This window comes from Pistacia vera, unplaced genomic scaffold (assembly GCF_008641045.1).
Source record: "Pistacia vera cultivar Batoury unplaced genomic scaffold, PisVer_v2 Contig160, whole genome shotgun sequence".
Classification (NCBI taxonomy): Eukaryota; Viridiplantae; Streptophyta; class Magnoliopsida; order Sapindales; family Anacardiaceae; genus Pistacia; species Pistacia vera.
The window spans coordinates 976,907-998,801 of NW_022195685.1; the positions used below are offsets into that span (position 1 = coordinate 976,907).

At 34.1% G+C, this 21,895-nt stretch overlaps 2 protein-coding genes across 2 annotated transcripts; one reads left to right on the forward strand and one right to left on the reverse strand.

Annotated features, from left to right (window-relative positions):
• Positions 1 to 251: 251 nt before the first annotated feature.
• LOC116125136 (trafficking protein particle complex II-specific subunit 130 homolog) lies at positions 252 to 10,686 on the reverse strand. Its single transcript, XM_031410852.1, has 21 exons — positions 10,462 to 10,686; positions 9,512 to 9,741; positions 8,905 to 9,086; positions 8,053 to 8,236; positions 7,581 to 7,671; positions 6,786 to 6,946; positions 6,534 to 6,623; positions 6,247 to 6,408; positions 5,912 to 5,973; positions 5,642 to 5,732; positions 5,327 to 5,469; positions 4,942 to 5,155; positions 3,965 to 4,510; positions 3,657 to 3,869; positions 3,035 to 3,428; positions 2,836 to 2,926; positions 2,610 to 2,694; positions 2,131 to 2,320; positions 1,673 to 1,971; positions 873 to 963; positions 252 to 741 (listed from the first exon to the last, which is right to left on the reverse strand). Exons 1-19 carry the CDS (start codon positions 10,523 to 10,525, stop codon positions 1,850 to 1,852), a joined length of 3,315 nt encoding a protein of 1,104 aa, XP_031266712.1. The 5' UTR covers positions 10,526 to 10,686; the 3' UTR covers positions 252 to 741; positions 873 to 963; positions 1,673 to 1,849.
• A 3,624-nt stretch (positions 10,687 to 14,310) lies between these two features.
• Positions 14,311 to 19,766, forward strand: LOC116125192 (peptidyl-prolyl cis-trans isomerase CYP37, chloroplastic-like). Its single transcript, XM_031410932.1, has 12 exons — positions 14,311 to 14,518; positions 15,278 to 15,538; positions 15,620 to 15,709; positions 16,201 to 16,296; positions 16,779 to 16,886; positions 17,106 to 17,155; positions 17,450 to 17,552; positions 18,056 to 18,109; positions 18,684 to 18,842; positions 18,925 to 19,047; positions 19,239 to 19,288; positions 19,402 to 19,766. Exons 1-12 carry the CDS (start codon positions 14,339 to 14,341, stop codon positions 19,511 to 19,513), a joined length of 1,386 nt encoding a protein of 461 aa, XP_031266792.1. The 5' UTR covers positions 14,311 to 14,338; the 3' UTR covers positions 19,514 to 19,766.
• Positions 19,767 to 21,895: the final 2,129 nt, after the last annotated feature.

Consider the following 21,895-nt stretch of genomic DNA (forward strand, 5'->3'; position numbering starts at 1 on the left):
GGCAAGGTCCCGAAGTGCGAAAGGGAGTGACATTTAACTTCTGATTTATTCAAATTTAAATTCAAGAATCTTTTCCCCAGAAAATAAAACCCTGTGTAGATTACATATTCAGCATCAAGCACTTCAACTGTTATGCATGGAATGTACACCACATCAAGAAGTATCAATACAAACTGCAATTTTTGGATTCATTTTTGTACATGAAAAAAAAAAAAAAATTACCTAAATTAATTTGTGAAACAAGTAAATCATGTATTTCTCGGTCTCTATCCGGTGTGTTGTACATTGAAGAGTACAAAGTTCCGCTGTACATAAGTCAGGGCGCTACATGACAGTAACAGCCGATGTTGAGAACTCCCACAAAACTACCTAAAAATGAAATGCAACTCTACTCGTGATTTTTCTAACAATCAGGAAAAATACAAATTTACAAATATCAAAACTTAATGCCTAAATTTATCTCTGTAACGATCAAACTTTGATCAAGTTGAAAAACTTTCCATTATATTGTGTAAAGAATCACGATGACCTGGGAAAAGTGGCATGCCGGACAAGTTCAGAGATATTATGCTGGAATGCAGAATGAGGAGCTTAGTGCTGGAGGCAAGACACAAATCAAATGGGGTCCAGGAGGATTGCAACTTATATTTGCCTCATTCACATCTGGGAGGCCAAGATGTGGGGGACGAACATAACCCGCGACCAGTGGCACACATAATATAGAGATAACTATCCTTGAACCTGTTACAGTGAAAAGAGATGGTTAAGAAAGCCACAGAAATGGAGAATATGAACATTTTTTGCTAGAGAAAAGCTACTTAAACTATTCTGTACATGAAAATTTGAAAGCAAATGAAAGTTTGTTCGGTAACCTTGCTTTGTGGGGAAAGATACATGCCCTCTTTTCCTCCCAGCAATCATCCAATTGTCAGAATTAGCATTTACTTCATATAACACCTCATCCTGTTGCACAAATGATAAGTATCATTAATAAATAGCCTCCAAAAAATCAGCACAGAAATCATGAGAATCACAAATTCCTTGCATTTGATGACAAATGCCAATGTAATTGCACCCCATCTTCAATTATAACCTATCTGACCCAGAGCGGTGACAGAAGAATTGAGAAAAAGTGACCAGCAACATAAATAAGGTTTCATTTGAATAAATTTCAATCTTTTGCTGAGCAAACTGAGGGAGAAACACTGAATTTCCCTGTTTTATGCGGTCTGCGTCTCCAAATGATGAAAACTCACCTTAAGTATAAAAGTTTTCACAAGGCACTGATGAGGTTTCCACATTTAAGGTCCAGGAATCCAAATCAACAAAAAACTTGTAAACTTAGTTAAACTTCTTTTCATACCTCCCTTATCAATGTAACCTCCTAACTTAAATGTGCGAGAAGATATGGGAAAAGAAAACTCATACTGTTGTAGGTGGTTAAAAATTTCAGCCATCATACGGAACTATCGAAGTGACATGAGCTTTTACTAAAAAGGCACAGGGACTATCAGCCCAGTTTTAGGTTGAAATTTTTTAACTCTGCTATAAAAGAAATTTTAAATCCCTCGATGTTCTAATTGAAAATTTCTAGTTTAGTGTTCGTATAAATTAGACTGTTCAATTGGCTTATTTTAGTGTTCGTATAAATGAGAACGTTCAATTGACTTACTTTGCTTTGAGAAGCTTCATTGTCCTCAAAATCCTTTAACCTTTCAACCCTCCATTGCATGTTAACAAGCTGCCCAACTCTAAGGCCACTGGAAGGAAGAGGAAGAAACCCAACAGCCAGGCTGGGATCAAGCACAGGCCGCTGCAAAACAAGAGCACTCCTGAAGATCAAACTGCCTCAAGCATCCTCAGTTCCAGTGGAATTTGAAGTCACAGGAGGATGTGCTCCAGCTGTTCTATCACCAGAAATTCCATATTGGATATTTAATATACTCTCTGGTCTGACTACCTCAACTTCAACTGTAAATCACAAAATCACTTTGGTTACTTGTCATAAATACAAGGCATCAGATCACAATTAAAGTGGAAAAGATGAAGCCAAAAGTCCTGCAGGGAGTTTGAATCTAGTTTGAATGGAAATAAAAAGGCCAATTTCTATTCAGAGTCAAAAGTCTATACCTTCAGTAGGCGTCTTCTCCAAGCATATACTAAAGAGGATTCCTCCTCTAGAAGTTGGAGAAATGACAAGTGGAAAAAAGCCAGAAGTTGGCCTCCCATTAGTTTGTCCTGTATGAACAAATCCATCTTGAAGATCAAGCCAAGCATCATATATAGTCAATGAGGCCTTCACTTGTGAGTGAAGTATCACCTGAAAGAAACAAGTGGAATTTATAACTAAACAAATAAAACTTGACATGAGAAACTCAAATATTTTCCAATCACAGCGATAAAATAAAGATGTAAATCTCAAAAGACCCCCTTTTGAATTAAATTACCCTCTTTAGCTGATGTCTACATAAATATGTACTTCTAAATATGGGAAATTCTACACCCTAGATGTTTGCTACTTTAAGCTCAATTCCATCCAGTAATACTTTATAAAAATCTAGTACAAGCTCAAATAAGTATAAACCATACATGAAAGTCAGAATAAATACCTGCAGAAGTATAGTACCATCAATGCATTTGTCTGAAACACGTGTGCTCACATGGAAAGGGTTCGTGAAATGCACAGCTATTGTTCTGCAGATCAATGCCAGGTAATTCAATAAATTTTATACAGATGAATAACAGATGAGAAATCTCCACACAAATAAACACACAGGAAACAGAAAACAAAAATTTAAAATGACATCTAAAAGAATGACGGAAAAAAGAGAATGCCTCTCAAATATCTGGTTGTGGGATACTCCAAATTCAAGTTTTAGAGCAATCGTCCTCATTCCATCAACGATGCTCTGTGTCTGGGGGGTTACTGTACATTAACATATATTATTGTTAATAACAGTTGAACAGTAAGAAAGAAATATATGCAGCAGACACAATAAATCAAAACCATCAAAAGTTTCATTTCATTCCTAACCTGAAGATGATCCTCTAGCAAGACTTTTGTTGATAGCACAAACTGGGATCCACAGAATAGAATTTACATTACTTGCCCAATCTGGAAGTTGAATTCTACCATCATTGAGACGCAGCTGCTCAAAGTCTTTATTAAAAGCCAACGAGCTGTCCTTTTGAGTACTATGACGGTTTCCCAAGTTGGCAACACTCTGTGATACACTATTGTAGCTCTCCATCTCAATGAAATGTGATTCTTCAATCTTCAGACCTGGACCAGTATCAATATGCAAGACAGCACCTTTTAATGAGTAGTCAATCGGGCGTATTATAATGCCAACCCACTGAGCTTCATTTATTAGCAAAGGAGATGATATAGCTGCAGCAAGATCAACCAGAGGTCTTGGATTGAAAACCTGAAGAAAAAGGAAAATTTAGGTGATTAAATAATACATACTATCTACCCAAACTTGAATGGATTGACTCTTGACTCAACAGCGGAAAAAAGTAATGGAAAGAGAAAAAAAATGCAGATAGACATCATACGCATAAACATAGTTGCTATCATCAGAATCATCATAAAAATTATTAGATACTACTCTTAAACTCTTAGAACCATTGTTTTATTGAATGAGAGAAACTACCTTCAAAATAGGCCTGGTTGGCTTTTCATAGCTCATAAAATCATCACTGTCAGCTGGCCCAACCTTGGAAAAACTATGAGATCTGAATCTCAGGAGTCCAATCTGCCCAGTAAGAACTCCCAGGACATATGAACCTGGTTTTTGTGGTGGTAAATCAACTGTAATGCTATTCTTACCAGGCTTTAATACAGTTGCATTAGAACTCTTTAATGCCTGAATTATCAGTGTAATAATTGATTAATCAAGATGCAACAAAATGTGTACCACTCATCTATATAATACTGAATATAAGTATCACAAACGCATACCTTAGGACCTTCATCAGCATTAAATGTAGCAGTCAAAGTGAGACTAAGTGAATCAAGGGTTATATCATCAGGAAAGCCACTCCAAACAGTTACAGATAGAGTACCAGGATCACCATCACATAACTCCAAAGGTGGCCCAGGGTTACCAGAAAAAGTAATTAGAGATGATACATCTAAGGGCACAGGATTCTTCATTTCACTGTGAGCAAGACTAATAACCTCTGACTGAAAAGCTTGGCGTTCCTTTGTAGAGAATAATCCTTTATCCAGTGAAAGCAGTCTCACGCAAGATAATAGGTAACCGGCTTTATCATTTAGAATCTTCTGACACTCAGCTAAATTGGGCAATACTTCAGCCAATAAATCCTGCCATCCTTCTCCTGAGTAAAGGGCACAAACCTTCTCATATGATTTTGCAGCTAGATCAAAGTTTCCATGCTTAAAGCAAACAGCTGCTATTTCACCATCAAGGACAACTCCATGTCTTTTCCACCATGAATGATGATAATTGTCAGCAGCACCTTTTGAAAGATCCAAATATTTTTGCTGCCATGAACAAGGTTCAAAGTTAAAAAGAGAGAGAGGTATAAATCAAGGTTGCAAGAGCGAAACAGATTAAATCATGAATGCCAATAAATCCCCCAGTGATCAACCACATCCGGATATAACATGTCCGGAATTTATAACTTCTGATATTCTAAGTTAATCCACTAACAAAAAAGGCTGACTTTGTAGAAGTTCTCATAAAATTTAATTTGGAAGGAGCTATTCTACTTTAAATGAGCAGTGGCGTATCTTTTTCACCAGATCATGGGGTCATCTCATGAAATACAAGTTCAAATTGAGCATGAGAAGTGAGAAGAAATTCTTCTTCTTCTTTTTTATTATTTATTTATTTATTTTATTTCTTGATAGGATCCTGCATGCTTAAAACACCACAGATTTTTCTTTAAGCAGAAACTGCATGAATTTAATACCTCAAATTCCTCCACAGATGACAACGATTTCCAAAGATCAGGATTTGAAATTGTACGCTTCAGAGCATGCTCAGATGCAACAAATATCTCAGCAAGTCTCATAGGTCTATCAATTGGGCTATCAAAGGTTCCAGGAGAAGAGTTAGTGCGCGACATAGTAATTGCTTGTAATTTATTTGAAGGGGACATCCTTAATGATGCATCAGAACCTGATCTGCCAATTGACAAACCACTACAAATGAGAACTTGAAAATCCCAAAAGGATAAAGTAAATAAATAAAAATAGAGATGACTTGAAATAAAAACCTTTAAAATGCAATCAACATCAAACAATGTGGAAAAATCCAAAACGCTATATTTGGTTCATATTACTAATTTGTATTACCCATCAAACATTTCTAACATATTTCCGACACTAAGAGAAGCCCTTCGACGATTGGCCTCGCGTAGTAGTACTGAAGGTTCAAGAGGCAAAGGTTTTCTCTGGATACCAAAGTGCTTGACTTTTGGATTTTCTTGAAGAATCAGCTGCACAATACAAACAAGCCAGAATATTTCATGTCTTTTATGAAGCAAATAGAATTACAACATGCCAAAGGAGACATAGTGTGGCAGCTAAATTTTGATGCTTTTACAAATATAAAACAAAACATTAAATGCTCTTTCGCCATTCAATTGCATCTATCATTTAAGAACTTACCTTTTCTTTAACAAACACTTCAGAGGAAGCGTCAGGTGGAACTGAAGGCCAAACTGATGGTTTTGGCCAAGGTAGCAAACTGAGAGAGGCACTGCTCAAAGCAAGAGGAAATAAATTAACAGATGAATGATAAATCGACAAGAAGGTCAAAATTCGGCATGGTTAAAGGTAATTTATTTTCAGTCACAAGGTCAAGCTTATAGAATAATATAACCAACAACCATAATAGAAGGCTCAAAATGATATTGATCTTAAAAAATCAATTCATACCTGTTGACAGGGCTTCTTTCTATATCTGATCCATATCCAATTAGGTATGCAAGCCTCATGAACTGCAATTATAATAAACCCACTTAAACAAGATTTCTATATATAAGGTTCAAAGAAAAAAAGAAAAGAAACAAGTTTCACAGTCCATAATGGTGTGAAATTCTACAAAATATATTCAGAGAAAGTTGCTGGTGCTGCCAGAATTTCTGGCCCCATTATCAGTTGAAAACTGAATCAATCACTTTAAAGTGAAGGCAGAAAAATTTAGCATCATAAAGAAAACTGTTATCAAATACCAGATATAATGATTCATTATGAAGTGCTATAAAAATTACCTTAACTCTACATAAAGAATACAGGTCACCAAGGAGCCGATAGAACTCTTTTTCTATATCAAATGCTGCAAGTCCTTCATTGTAATCAGAAGAGGTTGCACTGATTACAGCCAAGCATGCACTAATTACCCAAACTTCTCGCATACAGAAAGGTAATATATTCTAGAAGAACTCCAAGAGGAGTGAAAAAAGAGAGCAGAAATGCATGATCAGAACTAATACTTCTTAACAAGTGCTTAATATAAAACTGTATAAATTAACTAAATGAAACAAAAGATATTAGATACCTCATGTTGTGCCAGGGACTTTGAAAAGGTAATTATAAATGAATAACCTCTTGATGCAACCTCAAAGGGACGATTCAACTTGAATAAAAGCTGCAAATTAACATAAATCATTGATGATAAGGATTTCAAGCTAACCAAAAATGAAAAACCTCTTTATCCAACCTCATGTCGAGCTTAACAAGTGCAGTTCAATCATAAATAACTTAATACAACCAATTTAAGGTTGAACAAGAAATTCCCAGTCTTGCACACCTTTGATTGACAAGCAAACAGATATTGTCTAAATTCAAATTCCCTGAATGAGTCATCTTGAACAATTTGTGTCAATGGTTTATTTGCAGGATTAAGAAGTGCGGCTTGATCATCACCATGGTCTATGCCTCCAAATTCCCTTTGTTTCCCAGTCACATTGACTACATAAAATTGGAATAAAATATGAATACTTGAGAAGAAGGCTAAAACAGAAAAGAAGGTACTGCTTTTACCAATAAAAAGAAGCATCAAATGTTATTGGTATGAAATTGCTACAGAAATCAGTAACATGCCTAGATTTTCAAATTATCATACAAATTTCTTGAACTCTGGAACATTGAACAAGTCATGAAGAACAACACTTTAGCAGTTTCAACTTTTTTTTTTTTTTTTTTAAAAAAAAAAAAGGATATGATTAAAAACTATTATTCAGAGTGCCTTACCCTGACCATTTTATGGGCAGAACAATTTTAGCAAATGAAACTATGCATTCAAGTTAATTTTTTTCAAGTGACAACTACATAATCAATAAAGTTGACATTTACATTCCAATACCTGATAGTGAATCCTTGCATATATTTAATACCTTGGCTCTGTCCATATTTAATCGAGAACAAGGTATTATGTATTTCTTTCAGAGAAAATCTCCCATAGGGAAATTTATAGGCCAAAAAAATCCAAAAACAGAACACAAAGGTTCAAAGGTATCTAGTCTTGTATAAACACACTCCTTTTTACTTCCAACCTAAGCAGAAAAAATGATATATCTAGCAACACATAAGAAACAATAGGCACCTGTTTCCAGATAGCACAATTCCAATTCATCATATTCACGTAATGCATCTTCATAAAGATGAGCCATCTCAAATATAAAAGCCAGGCTTTCCTGATAACAGGGAAAAAAAAAAAAATTGTTAAGTCAGAAACTTCCAATGTGTAATTAAGATTCAAACCCCGTTTTCCACCCCCTAATGTTAAACTTCATGAATGTAATAAACAGGAGGGATACATGCCATGACAACAATTCCTGAGAGTTGAACTCCACATTTACTGTGTCAAGTATGAAGCACTATCTCTTTCATACATTTATAGAACATGAAATCAAGGACATGCTCTTCCATTGAAAACATATTTACATGAGAAATAAGAGGCATATCATTAAAAAGCAAACTATTGTAATTGACAATTAGGAAATATTCTCCTTGCAGCCACATCATCTTTTTATATATAGCATTCTGTTCGTTTTAAGTTTGAGAAGAGAACCAACCTTCAAAATGAAAAAATTACAGAAGTTCCAGACTGGAAAGAATCGCTGCTCACTTAGTTTGCGTATCTCATCCTCATAAAACTGCACACGCCTATCCAATGTATTCCGAATGGACTCCATAATCTTGGATTCCAAGTCTTCCCAAAAACTTGGTTCAGGGCCGTGTAGATCTAATTTGCAGCACCTGAAGGATTTTAAAGTATTAAAAGAGAACAAATAGCAACTTCAATAGATACTCCCTTGGTACACCACACATATTGGGAAGAAAGGATTTCGTCGGTAGGCATTTTAAAACCCCTTTCTACCCCAATAAAATATTCATATTTTATCCCAGTAATATAGCCATACTTGTGAGTTGGCAAAACAATTATGCTTTTGAATCATCAATCATAACCATCAGAAAATTTAAGATAACTGGGCTGCTGTATCTTACTAATTTTTATTTCTTTTCTGATGTGTTATGATGGTTTTACTGCAGATTCACTTTCTTCCATAATTTTGCTATCTCTCAGTTAATAAAATTTTACTTGTTCATAAATAAAATATCATAATCATTGACAGCAAAAGTGACATTATGAATCTGCTCAAGAACACATAAATTCCTTGGATGCTATTTCCAGTGACATCATTACTACTGGCCTTGTTAATAATGAACTTATACAATACCCTGATATCACATTGCCCATTGTGTGAATATTGAAGTTGTAAAGAGAAACTATATACTGCAGTAGATATTAAGTATAATGCATAAGCTTGATCAATACAGTAAACTTTGAGTCGAACTCGGATTTGTGCATTGTTCTCAATGCACAAGTAAAAGTACAAAGAAAATGTTCAAAACAGCAAGATTACCTCTCTCTCTTCTTGGCGTTAAAATCAACTTCAATTTTGGCATATACTTTTTTTGCCATTTTGGTGGCTTGATCATTGCTTGGATGAGCTTTAGACACAAATACAATCAACCATTCCCGCTCATCATTTTGGACAATCAATTTCAAGCGTGGTTTAAGAATGGTTTTGAACTCATCAAAATCCTGAGGAAAAAAATATTGAAGCAGAAAAGATTAGCAATAATACAATAAAACACTGAAGTAGGGAAAATAAGAAAATAAAGTTATCAGCTAACAATGAACTAAAATATATAAGTTTATAAGGCAAAAAGATGTAAACTAGCTATAAGAATCCAACACCTAAGATCATGTAGAGTTTTAAACATTTCTTAAAATATCTTATTGAGTCTAAACCAGTGCCGAAAGTAGAACATATTGATTATGATACCACCCAGCAGAATGAGCATTATTGACACAGTGTCAATAGTTTCAGTTCAAAATCTGTCTCATTAACATTAAGACAGTGTCAATAGTTTCAGTTCAAAATCTGTCTCATTAACATTAAGATACCCAATACCCAGGAAAAAGAAATTAAATATCATGGATGAACTCAATAATTTGCAAGTTACCTCACATGTCACAAGAACTACAGTTGCATATGGTTCTCGAAACCAAAACAAAAGTTGCTCCTGCGGAAATCTGCTACGAAGTCTTGAATCTGTTGTTAATATAAATTCAGCAGGCAATTTCTCCACAAATACAAGATTACGTGTCTTGTTATTCAAACAAGCTATCTTAAACGGCAACCGTTCCTCAAATCCACTCTTCACAGTTGGCCACAAATCACTCACATCTTCAACTGCAAACCAGTTCACAGTAAAAACATTAACAACAAACATAACAGAATTAAATTTATCACAAGTTGCTTTTCTAGTAAACTTATATTCTGATTTCATATCACTCCTTGGAGAATCAAAACAAATAAGTAGTAACTAACTCATGCCCATCTATTAATTAGTCAACATCCAACAATTATCGTTAAACCAAATAATAACTTCTCTTACTAATATGCATACATATTTTCTTTAGAAATAAAATTAACTGTTAATACAACTTTTAAACATCGAATCGAACATTTAAATAAAAAAAAAAAAAAACAGCAGAAACTAATATCCAGCAACTTTCACTTATAATAAATCTAAATTTCTCCAACTAATGCCATACAAAACATACATGCAAACATATAATTTCCATTAAAAATTTACAGTTTATACTAATTTGAATAAACTAATCGAGCACTAAAAGATTAAAAAAAAAAAAAAAAAAAAAGATCAAAAACAAATATCCACTACTATGCATTTATTGTAAAATATCAAATTCTCCAAATAATGCCCTAGATACATACACGTAACTATACAAGTTTCTTTAAAAAATTACATTTTATACTAATTTGAAGCTGCTAATCGAACACTTAAAAAGCAAAAAATAAAGAAACCTTGATCCAGGCACAATCAGATAAAAAAACAACAAAATTATCACTGAAACTAAAAAGAGTTACTAATTGTGAGATGAGATTTACCAGAAATTACGATGTGATCACACGCACTCTTGATCGACTGAAACTGAGCTAAATAATTCGCCATTTCTGTTATCGATCTACATAAACTACAAGCAATCCATGGATCGATACATACACATTTACAAAGTAAATGTATATGCAGAGAGCAAGCGAGCGAGCAATATTAGAGAGTGAGAAAGATCTTTAACTTTGTTTTTTCTCTCAAGCGTTGAGAATCGAGATTCACAAGCCGGGGATCTAGTGCTTCGCGGCGTAGCACACGCGATGATTGGGACTTCTCATTTGACCGTTAGATGACTTCCCTTTGTTAATATTACTGGGTGTTTGGTTTTGGGATCTTTCTTTCGTCCTTTATTTCTGGACATGGGTTGGGTTATTTCTACACTGGTGGAGGATATTATCCTATCCTTATAAATTGTAGTACAGGGTTGTGTTTGGAAAATGAGTTGCATTAATATATAAAATTACATATGATTAATAACAGTAATCCCCTTTATGTACAATTGAACAATAAAAATTCTTCTGTAGTTTTAGAAATAACATATAGCCCTCTATCGTTAATTTATCAGTGTTAAAATAGACAACAAATGGACAATTAGGTAAATATTTATTAATCTATCATACTATAAATTCTAATAGTATATAAATGGTAAGAGAGTTTTTGGTAATTTTGAAATTTTAGGAGGCATTTGTTATTTGATTAAACATTGGGGGGCGAGACGTGTATACAAGGGTTTTTAATTAAATGACCAAAACTCAGGAGGGCCATAAAAATTAACCAAAATCCCAAACCTTATACTCATATGACCAACTTCTTCGTATAAATACGAACATGCCCTTATTCCTAACATTCAAACACTTACCAACTAAACTCACATTTTTTTTTTCACTATCATTTTTAAAACTTTCCCACCAGAAACATAAAATCAAGCCTACGAAAAAGACTTAGGAAATCACTACATCAAGGCAACACTTCGATCTTAACTTAAAATCCGTATATCATTACATTTGTGCACTTTGTAGTTTGTGAGGAATTTTGTTTGATTCTTATAATTGCTTGGATTGAAAGTTGATGGCAGTATCGTTGTGAGAGTTTTTTGTGAAATAATTATCTACAATATATTATCGTATGACGTCTGGATTTGATAAAGTGTTTCTAATACTAAACTAATTAGGACATGTAATCTAGCCTAATAATTAAAAAACTATTAAGAACGAGAAACACTTATAACATGAACCAATTTGTATTTGTGTGTGCATACAAATCATTCATTCAAGAGAGTTATTCAAAGTTGACATATGATGCCTATCTAACCTTATCTCGCACTATAAATTATTTCACATTAAAAGTGATTTAGCAATAATATCAATTAAAGATTGAATTAATCACAACGAATGAAACTATAATTGAATTGAATTGATTAAACGATAGAATTAATAATGACATAAAGCCTTTATATTAGGCTACATTGGATCCCTAGAAAAGAAATTAATTACCCATAGACATTGGGAAATCAAACCTCAAAACCTTCCAAAATATGAAGTGTAAGGAAGATGATGAAAAACACAAGGTAAGATCTTCTCTCCTTCCTTGTATTAATTCTCCACAAAGTTGAAGTAAAAAAACTGTTAAATAAAGTTACAAAGTCCTATTTATAGTTTTAGACCACTATGGGTAACTTTAGGAATACAGATTGATTTAGATGTTCTCTTAATGGCTTCGTGATATACATCACGACATGACTTTGTAGCGTCGTGGCACCAATCATCTGCAGAAACTTCTTTGCACAAAACCTTGCTCATGCCGCGGCATAAGAATTCCTCCGCCGCGACATGAAGTCTCTATCCAAAACATGCCTTTTAGCTTTCTCCTTCAGCTATGACACATAAAATCTCCGCTACGACACCAATATGGAACTTTAATTCTTAATTCTTTTATCTCTGATTTGCATTTCATGTTTCCAAAGTCTCGGATCATTATTGTATATACGAAATCACCATTATAGCGCCTAGAAACCTGAAAACCCACATACATACTCGTAATTCTAGAAAGTAGAAATATAAAGAAATTCACAATAAAGTTAGACAATATAATCATAATTTCCACAAATACTATTCACAGAATCACTAAATACGAGTGCATTTTTGACACTCATCACAAGTTGCGTAAAACTTTTTGTCTATTTGTGTGATTATTTTTTACCTAGCATGACACGTTACACTAGGACATAAATAACACCTTCACACTTAACATAGAAGATCACGCGAGTTGCGTGAAACTTTCTAGTCTCTCGCGTTAATTTTTGTTTTAATATGATTTATCATGCTAATTAGATACCATAGGATTTCTAGTTTGCGATCCATTGCATGACTTGGAAAACCTATGCTAGGTTTCGAAACCCCTTTTCCAACCACAAATCACCCAATCCCATCTTCTTGACATCAAAACTTCAATAACCAATCATCCAAACCAACACATACAACAAATAAAAGTATAAAAACAACAAAATGCACAACAATAACACGATTAAAATAACATTTAAATCAAAAAAACCTTAAACGCTAACATTTAACACGAACTCTAAAAATTTAACATAAACCTAACAATTATACAAAATCGATGAAAAAGTGCCAAGAAACGAACATTTTTACCCATCTCGACCAATTCCTAGTTGATTGTAAACCTGTGATCTTAATATCGCCATTGATTTCATTCTCACCACTCAAAATTGTTCAAAGTCAATCCCCTAAAGTCAGTTAAACAAATCAGTTATTGAAAACTCAAAATTGAAAATAGGCTCCGAAGATTTTTTTTTTTTTTTTTTAAATTGGTTGAAAATGATGGAAAACTTGGTTTATATATGGGGGCATTTTCATTTGGTGGCCATATGGGTATAGCGCTTAGGATTTTGGTCAATTTTGTATAGCCCCGAGTTTTGGTTATTTCAATTAAAAACCCTATACAGATATAATACTAACCAGAGACTTAGGCACCGTTTGGTACATATATTGGAAAAACTATTATAGTCCCAATAAAGTTAACACAAAATTTGTGTTTAGTTCACCTATTTTCAAAATATAATTCGAATAGTTTTCCTAATAAAGTTAACACAAAATTTGTGTTTAGTTAACCTATTTTCAAAATATAATTCTATATTATTCAATTTCTTTTAAACTCCCTAAATTTGTTAATTTAACTAAACAACCCCAATAATTTTTTTAAAAATTGACAAAAAAACCCTAACAACCCAAATTTACCAGATTCTGGCCACCACTATCGGAAGCTAGCCGAAATCTGGTGTAATGGTGCACTACCTGCTGAATTTGGCCGGTAGTGCATCGATCTAGCCTTTTTCGGCCAGATCTTTGGCTGTAGATAGTCGTCAACGACGGCCGTATCTTTGGCTGTCGTTGACAACCAAATGCGACCAGATTTGGCCGTCAATGGCCAGATCTAGCCGTAGATCTAGCCTTTTCTAGCCAGATGGATCTGGCCAGAAAAGGCCGTATTGGCGCACGACCGGTGCTTTCGGCTACCTTTCGACGGTGGTGGCCATTTGTCCGTATTTAAAGAGTGGGTTGGGGGTGTTTTTATTAACTTTGAATATTTTATTATAGGGGTGATTAATAAATAAATAAACATAAGAGGTATTTTTGTTAATTTTTAAAATTCTACGTTATAATACTTACTTAATTTAACTTTTAAAAAAATATTATTTTAAAAACTATCCAATAACGAGCCTTAATATTGGGACATGGCAGTCATTTCATGCAAAAGCCAATTAAAAGCTTCCAGATAAGCTTAAGTTTCTTCCTTGTGGATTAGGCCCGCCAAAAACCTACCTATCTTCAACGACCAAACAACTTCCATTCGTTCATGGCCTTCTCTTTATCTTCTCCCACTCTCACTTTCTCCCACAACCTGTCTTTCACTTTCTCCACAACACCAAATCGTAATATCCTCTCTGCCCGTTTCACATTTCCTCTCAGCAGAAAGCAATCTGCAAGATTTGGCCAACTCAAGGTTCAATGCAAGTCTAAACAAGATGATACAACGGTTGGTCTTCTGATTTTACTTTAATTCTATGTTCTATTCATGATTATAGCTTGTGGGGTTAGTTCTTTTAGTGTGTTTTAGCTTTTACTGGCGCATATTTTTGATGTATTTTAAAATGTGGGCTGCTCATGCTAGTTAGACTGCATTGAAACTGTGGTAAATTATTTGCTAGAGCAATGTAATGAAGGTAGATTTATAAGATTTTTTACTTGCACTTTTTAGTCAGTGTGGTGGCTGTTGTACCGATGGCAATATTATTACTTATTAGATTCGGCAAATTAATAAATTCTCTTCGCTTAGTGAAGTATAATTTTTGACATATTTCTTGGATTGGGTGTGAATTCCTTGTACATTTAAAGTTGTGTGGAAAAAATATTGAATATATTTAAGGATATAAGGAAAAATTGACAGACATTTGGAAATGCCATATTGTTGTAACTAGTTCTTAGTTTATTATTCATTATTATTAAATGTGGTGGGGTTCCGTCTGAAACCTGTGATGGCTCTTTTATGGTGGCTGTGCGCTTCGCTTACGTTTTCCGTTCCTGCTAGCTGCATTTTGCTGTCAAGATATAAATTGTGTTCTACCGGCATGGATCCTTTTAATAAAGTTGTACACTGCTCGGTGGTTTTCTGTTTTTCAGTTCTCTGTTTCCTCCATAGCGATTAGACCTTTATAGTGTTGGACCAGAATAATTGAGGAAATTATATTCCTCTTGAGTTAATCACAGTATCTAATTTGCATTTATAGTTCTGTAGGAGCTGGAGTATTGGCATAGTATCCCGACCAAATTGTGCATATCAGCTTTTGGAAATGGGATGAAGACAGCGAAGACTCTGATTGCCGCTATCTTCATTTTTGTCCAAATTTCATCTCCGTTGTGTATGATTGGCTGGGAACTTTGGTCTGTTTCTCCTGCAAAGGCAGTGCTTTATTCTCCTGACACCAAAGTCCCGAGAACTGGAGAACTTGCTTTAAGAAGAGCAATCCCCGCAAACACGAACATGAAGGCAATACAGGTAGATATATAATAATTACATTGTGTTCTCATACTCTCTAACTTGAATATAAATCAATATCTAACTTTGTTTTTGTTTTAGGATTCTCTGGAGGACATATCATTTTTGCTAAGGATTCCTCAGAGAAAACCTTATGGAACCATGGAGGGTAATGTGAAGAAAGCTTTAAAGGTATTCATTTATTTTTCAAAATAACTTATTAAAAATGAGAAGGAATTTCAAATAAAGGAGTGGTGATAATAGAGACTTCCCACTCTAATGCAATTCAGAAGATTTTTGACCGAGGGATATTACCAATTTTTTGTGTTCCAATTTTAGTTCCGGAGTTTCTCCTTTCAGATTGTCCTGTAGATTCACCATTTTGTTGTTTCTGCTGCCAATTACTGTACCTCTTCTGTTATTTCCTGCTAATGCAGATTGCTATTTGAATTAGAAAAGTTTTCTCCGCTGGTATTGTTTTCTCGGAAACCATACATAATTGGAAGTATTATCTTGTTAAATTCATTTACTTCTGAAACTTTAAACTCTTCTCTTCATTCATGCCATATTTTATTTTTCATGTTGTTCTCTTTATTTTAATACATTTCCGCTCTGTTCTATTCTCCTTTTGTACATCAGATATCATGATTCCGAATGGATAATTTTCATTCTTCTGAATTCAGATAGCAACAGATGAAAAGGATTCTATACTCGCTAGTATCCCAACGGATCTAAAGGAAAAGGGTTCTAAAATGTATGCATCTCTCATTGATGGGAAGGTATAAGACTTTAATTTGAAAGAAGAAATTGAAATTTACTTTAGAAAAGAAAAAAAACCGGGTTCATATTAAATCTTCTTTTATTTGCCATGACTCATAAGTCATATACACTAACTACTGCTAGTGCTGGATTGACTGAGATAATATTATATTATACGAAGACCTTAGTTTGACCATACAAGCATTTTAGAGTTCCTTTCTACTCGTTTTGATGTGCATTTTTGGGGGTCAAGTCTACCTGGTATCCCTTCCAGATATGCAGTTGGACTAATTCATAGGTGCATGACCTGAAATCAGCAACCTATCACTGAAGAATGAAAACTTTCTTATTTCTTCTTTATTCTAATGCATCTCATTACATGGCCTTAGTCTGCGTGGCGATAATGTCTTGAAAATCTAATATATGTCACCACAAAATCTTCATTTTACAGGGTCATTGCTGAACCCACTGGAATGATATTTCAGTTTTCTTTTTTCAATAGGGTGGATTGCAAGCACTCCTAAACTGTATTAAGGATCAGGACCCAGATAAAGTATCTGTTGGCCTTGCGGCATCTCTGGATACTGTTGCAGAATTGGAGTTGCTACAGGCAAGTGCAGTTGTTCTGCTAATAGCATATTACATTTCCGATGCATGAACAGCATATATATTTGATAAATGAATTGTCATAATTTCTTTAAATTTTAACCACTTCATTGATAATATTTATCTGCGATAAATTTGCCAATAAATTCAGTAATAGCAAGTAGAAATTTAATTAGGACTATGTGAGCATGTTAAATATCTCATTGAATATTGTTTACAACAGGCTCCTGGGCTGTCCTTTTTGTTGCCTGAGCAATACTTGAAATATCCAAGGTCAGTCATCTCTAAGAATGATTTGTTTATCTTTTAGTCTCTATCTCAATGAGCATTGCTATATGCATATTATGGAAACTGATGTTATTGTAACTATTTATTCCTATACTGGAACCTTTTTAAATTACCATTCCTTTCAATGCTAAAATTCTAATTTGTTTCTTTAACTGCTCTGTGATAAAAAAAATTGACTTATTTGATTGAAACGTGATGAACTTTGTTGTGAAAGATAATAAGACTTTTTGTTTTCATCATCTGTCCTGAAATTTGAAACTGATGCTCTTTCATTTGTAGGCTTACAGGGAGAGGAATTGTTGAACTCACCATTGAGAAAGGAGATGGTTCATCCTTTTCCCCAGAAGCTGGGGGTGAACAGAGGAAAACCGCCACAATCCAGGTATGCTAAATCGAGTTTGTGGAGTCCTATTAACTTCTTCTTTTCTGCTATGATTCTAGTGGCGGATTGCGTGAATATGTTTTACAACACCAGAAACTGTTTCTCGCTCTGTCCCAGTTTCTCTCTCTCTCTCTCTTAAGCATGGACATATTTCAATTCTCTCTCTCTCTCTCTCTCTCTCTTAAGCATGGACATATTTCAATTTCATCTATTGTCACACATTAACTCTATTGATTGCTTGTTGCTTCTGTTATGGGCTGTGGCTCAAATTCATTGTGGTTGCATGGTAATGGTTACCTACAGGGCTAATATCTTGATTACTGTTCTCTTTTCACACTTTGACTCTTTCTTCCACCATCAAGATCATCTCTTGAGTGGTGGCTAAACACAATCACTAGACCAATCTCTTATCACTCTAAATGGGCTGCACTTGTATGTAGTTATATGAATGTTATTATGCAAATTAATATAAATTTTGGCTAATAATCAATTAATGGATTCAGGTTGTTCTAGATGGATATTCAGCACCACTAACGGCTGGGAATATCGCAAAACTGGTAAGGTAGTTGAACCTCACCTTAGCCTCATTATGCTCTCTGTACATGAATCACGTGATCTTGATTTTCCATCCTTTATCCTATATGTTCTATTTTTGTGTTATAATTAAACGGTGCATCATAATAATGAATATAGAGGAAATTTAACAATTGCAGTTATCTGACTAAACAATGGACAAAACGCTTTGACTCATTAACTAAGCAAGACCAACTTTTTAAATAATACAAATTGCTCAAAAACGGTGAAAAAAAAAAATGAAATTTGTTGGCGCATCATTTCATTTCTTCCTTTACCTTCTCCAAAAACTTACATGTAATTATAACTAGGTAAGTAATCAAATTCTTAGAACAAAGTGTTGTTATTGACTTGGATCTTTTTGTTGAGGATTAATCAATGGATTTCTTCTAATGTGTTGAACTTTTCCATGGAATTCTGATAGTCCTGCTAATACCATGGTTAAAAAAGATGTTTTTTGAAATTTTATTGTTCTTTTCCTTGAATGGAAAGCTTAGAATTATTGGACTATACATTCTCTCTTGATAGAATAGACAAAGATTTTTGACAAATTTTCAGGTGATTGATGGAGCATATGATGGGACAAGACTCAATTGTAGTGAACAAGCCATTCTGACGGACAGCGGTCTTGATAAGAATAGCGGTTATAGTGTTCCCTTGGAAATAAAGCCATCTGGGCAATTTGAACCCTTGTACAAAACAACCTTAAGTGTGCAGGTGCATCATCTATTATAGCTAGAATTTGCTTAATCTCTTCTTCTAGATTAACTATTCTCAATCTATTATTTTTGCTTGAAAGGACGGGGAATTGCCAGTTCTTCCACTATCAGTTTATGGTGCCGTTGCTATGGCACATAGTGAAGTTTCTGAGGAGTACTCAGCACCATATCAATTTTTCTTCTATCTATACGATAAAAGAAATGTAAGTGATTGTAGCTCTTTTTTAATTTTTTATTATTATTATTTTTACTGCAGAATGAAGATGGTGAATAGAAGCCTAATTTTATTAATTGTATCATACACTCCGTCTTATCATTATCCTTCTTTTTCTCCATGCTCTTGGATTTCCATCTATCCAAGTTATGACATATATTGTTATTTACTTCTCCGTAGGCCGGCTTAGGGGGGCTATCTTTCGATGAAGGGCAATTTTCAGTTTTTGGGTAACATCTTTAACCTTTAATATGTTTATATAAAATGCCACGAGTTTTATTATTTCAATTTTTTGGTATGGAAGAATATTTATGCTTGTCCTGTGTCCTATTTTGATACACAGATACACGACAGTGGGGAGAGAAATTCTGTCACAGATAAAAACAGGGGATGTAATTCGATCCGCAAAGCTAATTCAAGGTCAAGATCGCCTTGTTTTGCCAAATAAGAGTTGATATGTTCTCTTACAAAATTAAGTTTCATCTTCCATTCCGTTCCATTTTTGTTTTTTTGTTTTTTTTTTATTTTGTATTGACTTTCTTGGTGCAAGCTATGTTGTTTGTATTCATTTAACCATCTTTGGCTATTGCATTCTGACTCCAAACACTTTCAATGGTAAAACCTTCACATATTTGTTTCTTCATAGTACAGTGAATTAAGGAAAACACATTGATAAACAAACTTTACATTACAAAAGACGTTAATAAATATAGAAGAAAAAGACTTTGCCCAAGGAATAACTAGTCAGCTGGCCCTGCNCAGATTCTTATTATGCATAAACTGTAAAATCTGTGCCTTGATTTTGGGTTCTAAGGAACGATCCGTGGTTGTAAATTTTTATTTTCCGCTGCGCAACCGGGTCATTTCCTAACACTTTTACCATCAAGATAATCTCTTGAGTGATGGCTAAACACAATCACCAGACCAATCACGTATCACTCTAAATGGGTTGCACTTGTATGTAGTTATATGAATGTTATTAGGTGCAATATAAATTTTGGCTAATAATTAATTAATGGACTCAGGTTGTTCTAGATGGATATTCAGCACCACTAACGCCTAGGTATATCGCAAAACTGGTAAGGTAGTTGAACCTTGCCTTCGCCTCATTATGCTTTCTGTAAATGAATTATGTCATCTTGATTTTCCATCCTTTATCCTATACGTTCTATTTTTGTCCTTGTTATAATTAAACGGTGCATCATAATAATGAATATAGAGGAAATTTACAATTGCAGTTGATCTAACTAAACAATGAATAAAATGCTTTGACTCATTAACTACACAAGACCAATTTTTCAAAGAATACAAATTGCTCAAAAACAGTGAAAGAAAATGAAATTTGTTGGCGCGTCATTTCATTTCCTCCTTTACCTTCTCCAAAAACTTACATGTAATTATAACTAGGTAAGTAATCAAATTCTCAGAACAAAGCTTTGTTATTGACTTGGATCTTTTTGTTGAAAATTAATCAATGGATTTCTTCTAATGCGTTGAAATTTTCCATGGAATTCTGATAGTCCTGCTAATACCATGGTTGAAAAAAATGATGTTTTTTGAAATTTTATTGTTCTATTCCTTGAATGGAAAGCTTAGAATTATTGGATTATACATTCTCTTTTGATAGAATAGGCAGAGCTATTTGACAAATTTTCAGGTGATTGATGGAGCATATGACGGGACAAGACTCAGTTGCACTGAACAAGCCATCTGATGTACAACGGTCTTGAAAAGGACAACGGTTATAGTGTTCCTTTGGAAATAAAGCCATCTGGGCAATTTGAACCCTTGTACAAAACAACCTTAAGTGTGCAGGTGCATCATCTATTGTAGCTAGAATTTGATTAATATCTTTTCGACATTAACTATTCTCAGTCTATTATTTTTGCTTGAAAGGATGGGGAACTGCCTGTTCTTCCACTATCAATTTATGGAGTCGTTGCTATGGCACATAGTGAAGTCTCTGAGGAGTACTCAGTGCCATATCGGTTTTTCTTCTATCTATATGATAAAAGAAATGTGAGTAATTGCAGCTCTTTGTTAAAAATTTAAAATCAGTATTAGAACCCAACTCTTTTTTTTATTTTTTATTTTTACTACAAAATGAAGATGGTGAATAGAACCCTAATTTTATTAATTGTATCATACACGCTGTCTTATCATTATTACGACTTATATTGTTATTTACTTCTTCGGTAGGCTGGTTTAGGGGGGCTCTCTTTCGATGAAGGGCAATTTTTAGTTTTTGGGTAACATCTTTAATATGTTTATATAAAATGCCGCCAGTTTTTATTTCAATTTTTTGGTATTGAAGAATATTTATGCTTGTCTTGTGTCCTATTTTGATACACAGATACACGACAGTGGGGAAAGACATTCTGTCACAGATAAAAACAAGGGATGTGATTCAATCTGTAAAGCTGATTCAAGGTCAAGATTGTCTCGTTTTGTCAAATGAGAGCTGATATGTTCTCTTACAAAATTAAGTTTCATCTTCCATTCCATTTTTGTTTACTTATTTGATTTTTTTTTTTTTTTTAATTTGTATTGATTTTCTTGGTGCAAGCTGTGTTGTTAGATTAAATGTTGTTTGTATCCGTTGACCATCTTTTGCTATTGCATTCTGACTCCATACACTTTCAATGGTAAAACCTTCACATATTTGTTTCTTCATAGTACAGTAAATTAAGGAAAACACGCACACTTGTTTCTTCATAGTACAACGAACTAAACTAAGGAAAACACATTGATAATCAAACTTTACATTACAAAAGATGGTAATAAATATAGAAGAAAAAGACTTTGCCCAAGGAATAACTAGCCAGCTAGCCCTGCCT

Bases quoted from the DNA above. Each gene is read 5' to 3' on its own strand.
- LOC116125136 (XM_031410852.1), bottom strand. From the start codon at position 10,525: ATGGCGAATTATTTAGCTCAGTTTCAGTCGATCAAGAGTGCGTGTGAT. The intron at 5,470-5,641 runs GTAAGTTCTTAA...TGTATTGTGCAG, and splicing joins AAGTGTTTGTTAAAGAAAAG to CTGATTCTTCAAGAAAATCC. The intron at 2,695-2,835 runs GCATTCTCTTTT...ATTGATCTGCAG, and splicing joins CACAACCAGATATTTGAGAG to AACAATAGCTGTGCATTTCA.
- LOC116125192 (XM_031410932.1), top strand. From the start codon at position 14,339: ATGGCCTTCTCTTTATCTTCTCCCACTCTCACTTTCTCCCACAACCTG. The intron at 15,710-16,200 runs GTATTCATTTAT...TTCTGAATTCAG, and splicing joins ATGTGAAGAAAGCTTTAAAG to ATAGCAACAGATGAAAAGGA. The intron at 17,156-17,449 runs GTCAGTCATCTC...TTTCATTTGTAG, and splicing joins CAATACTTGAAATATCCAAG to GCTTACAGGGAGAGGAATTG.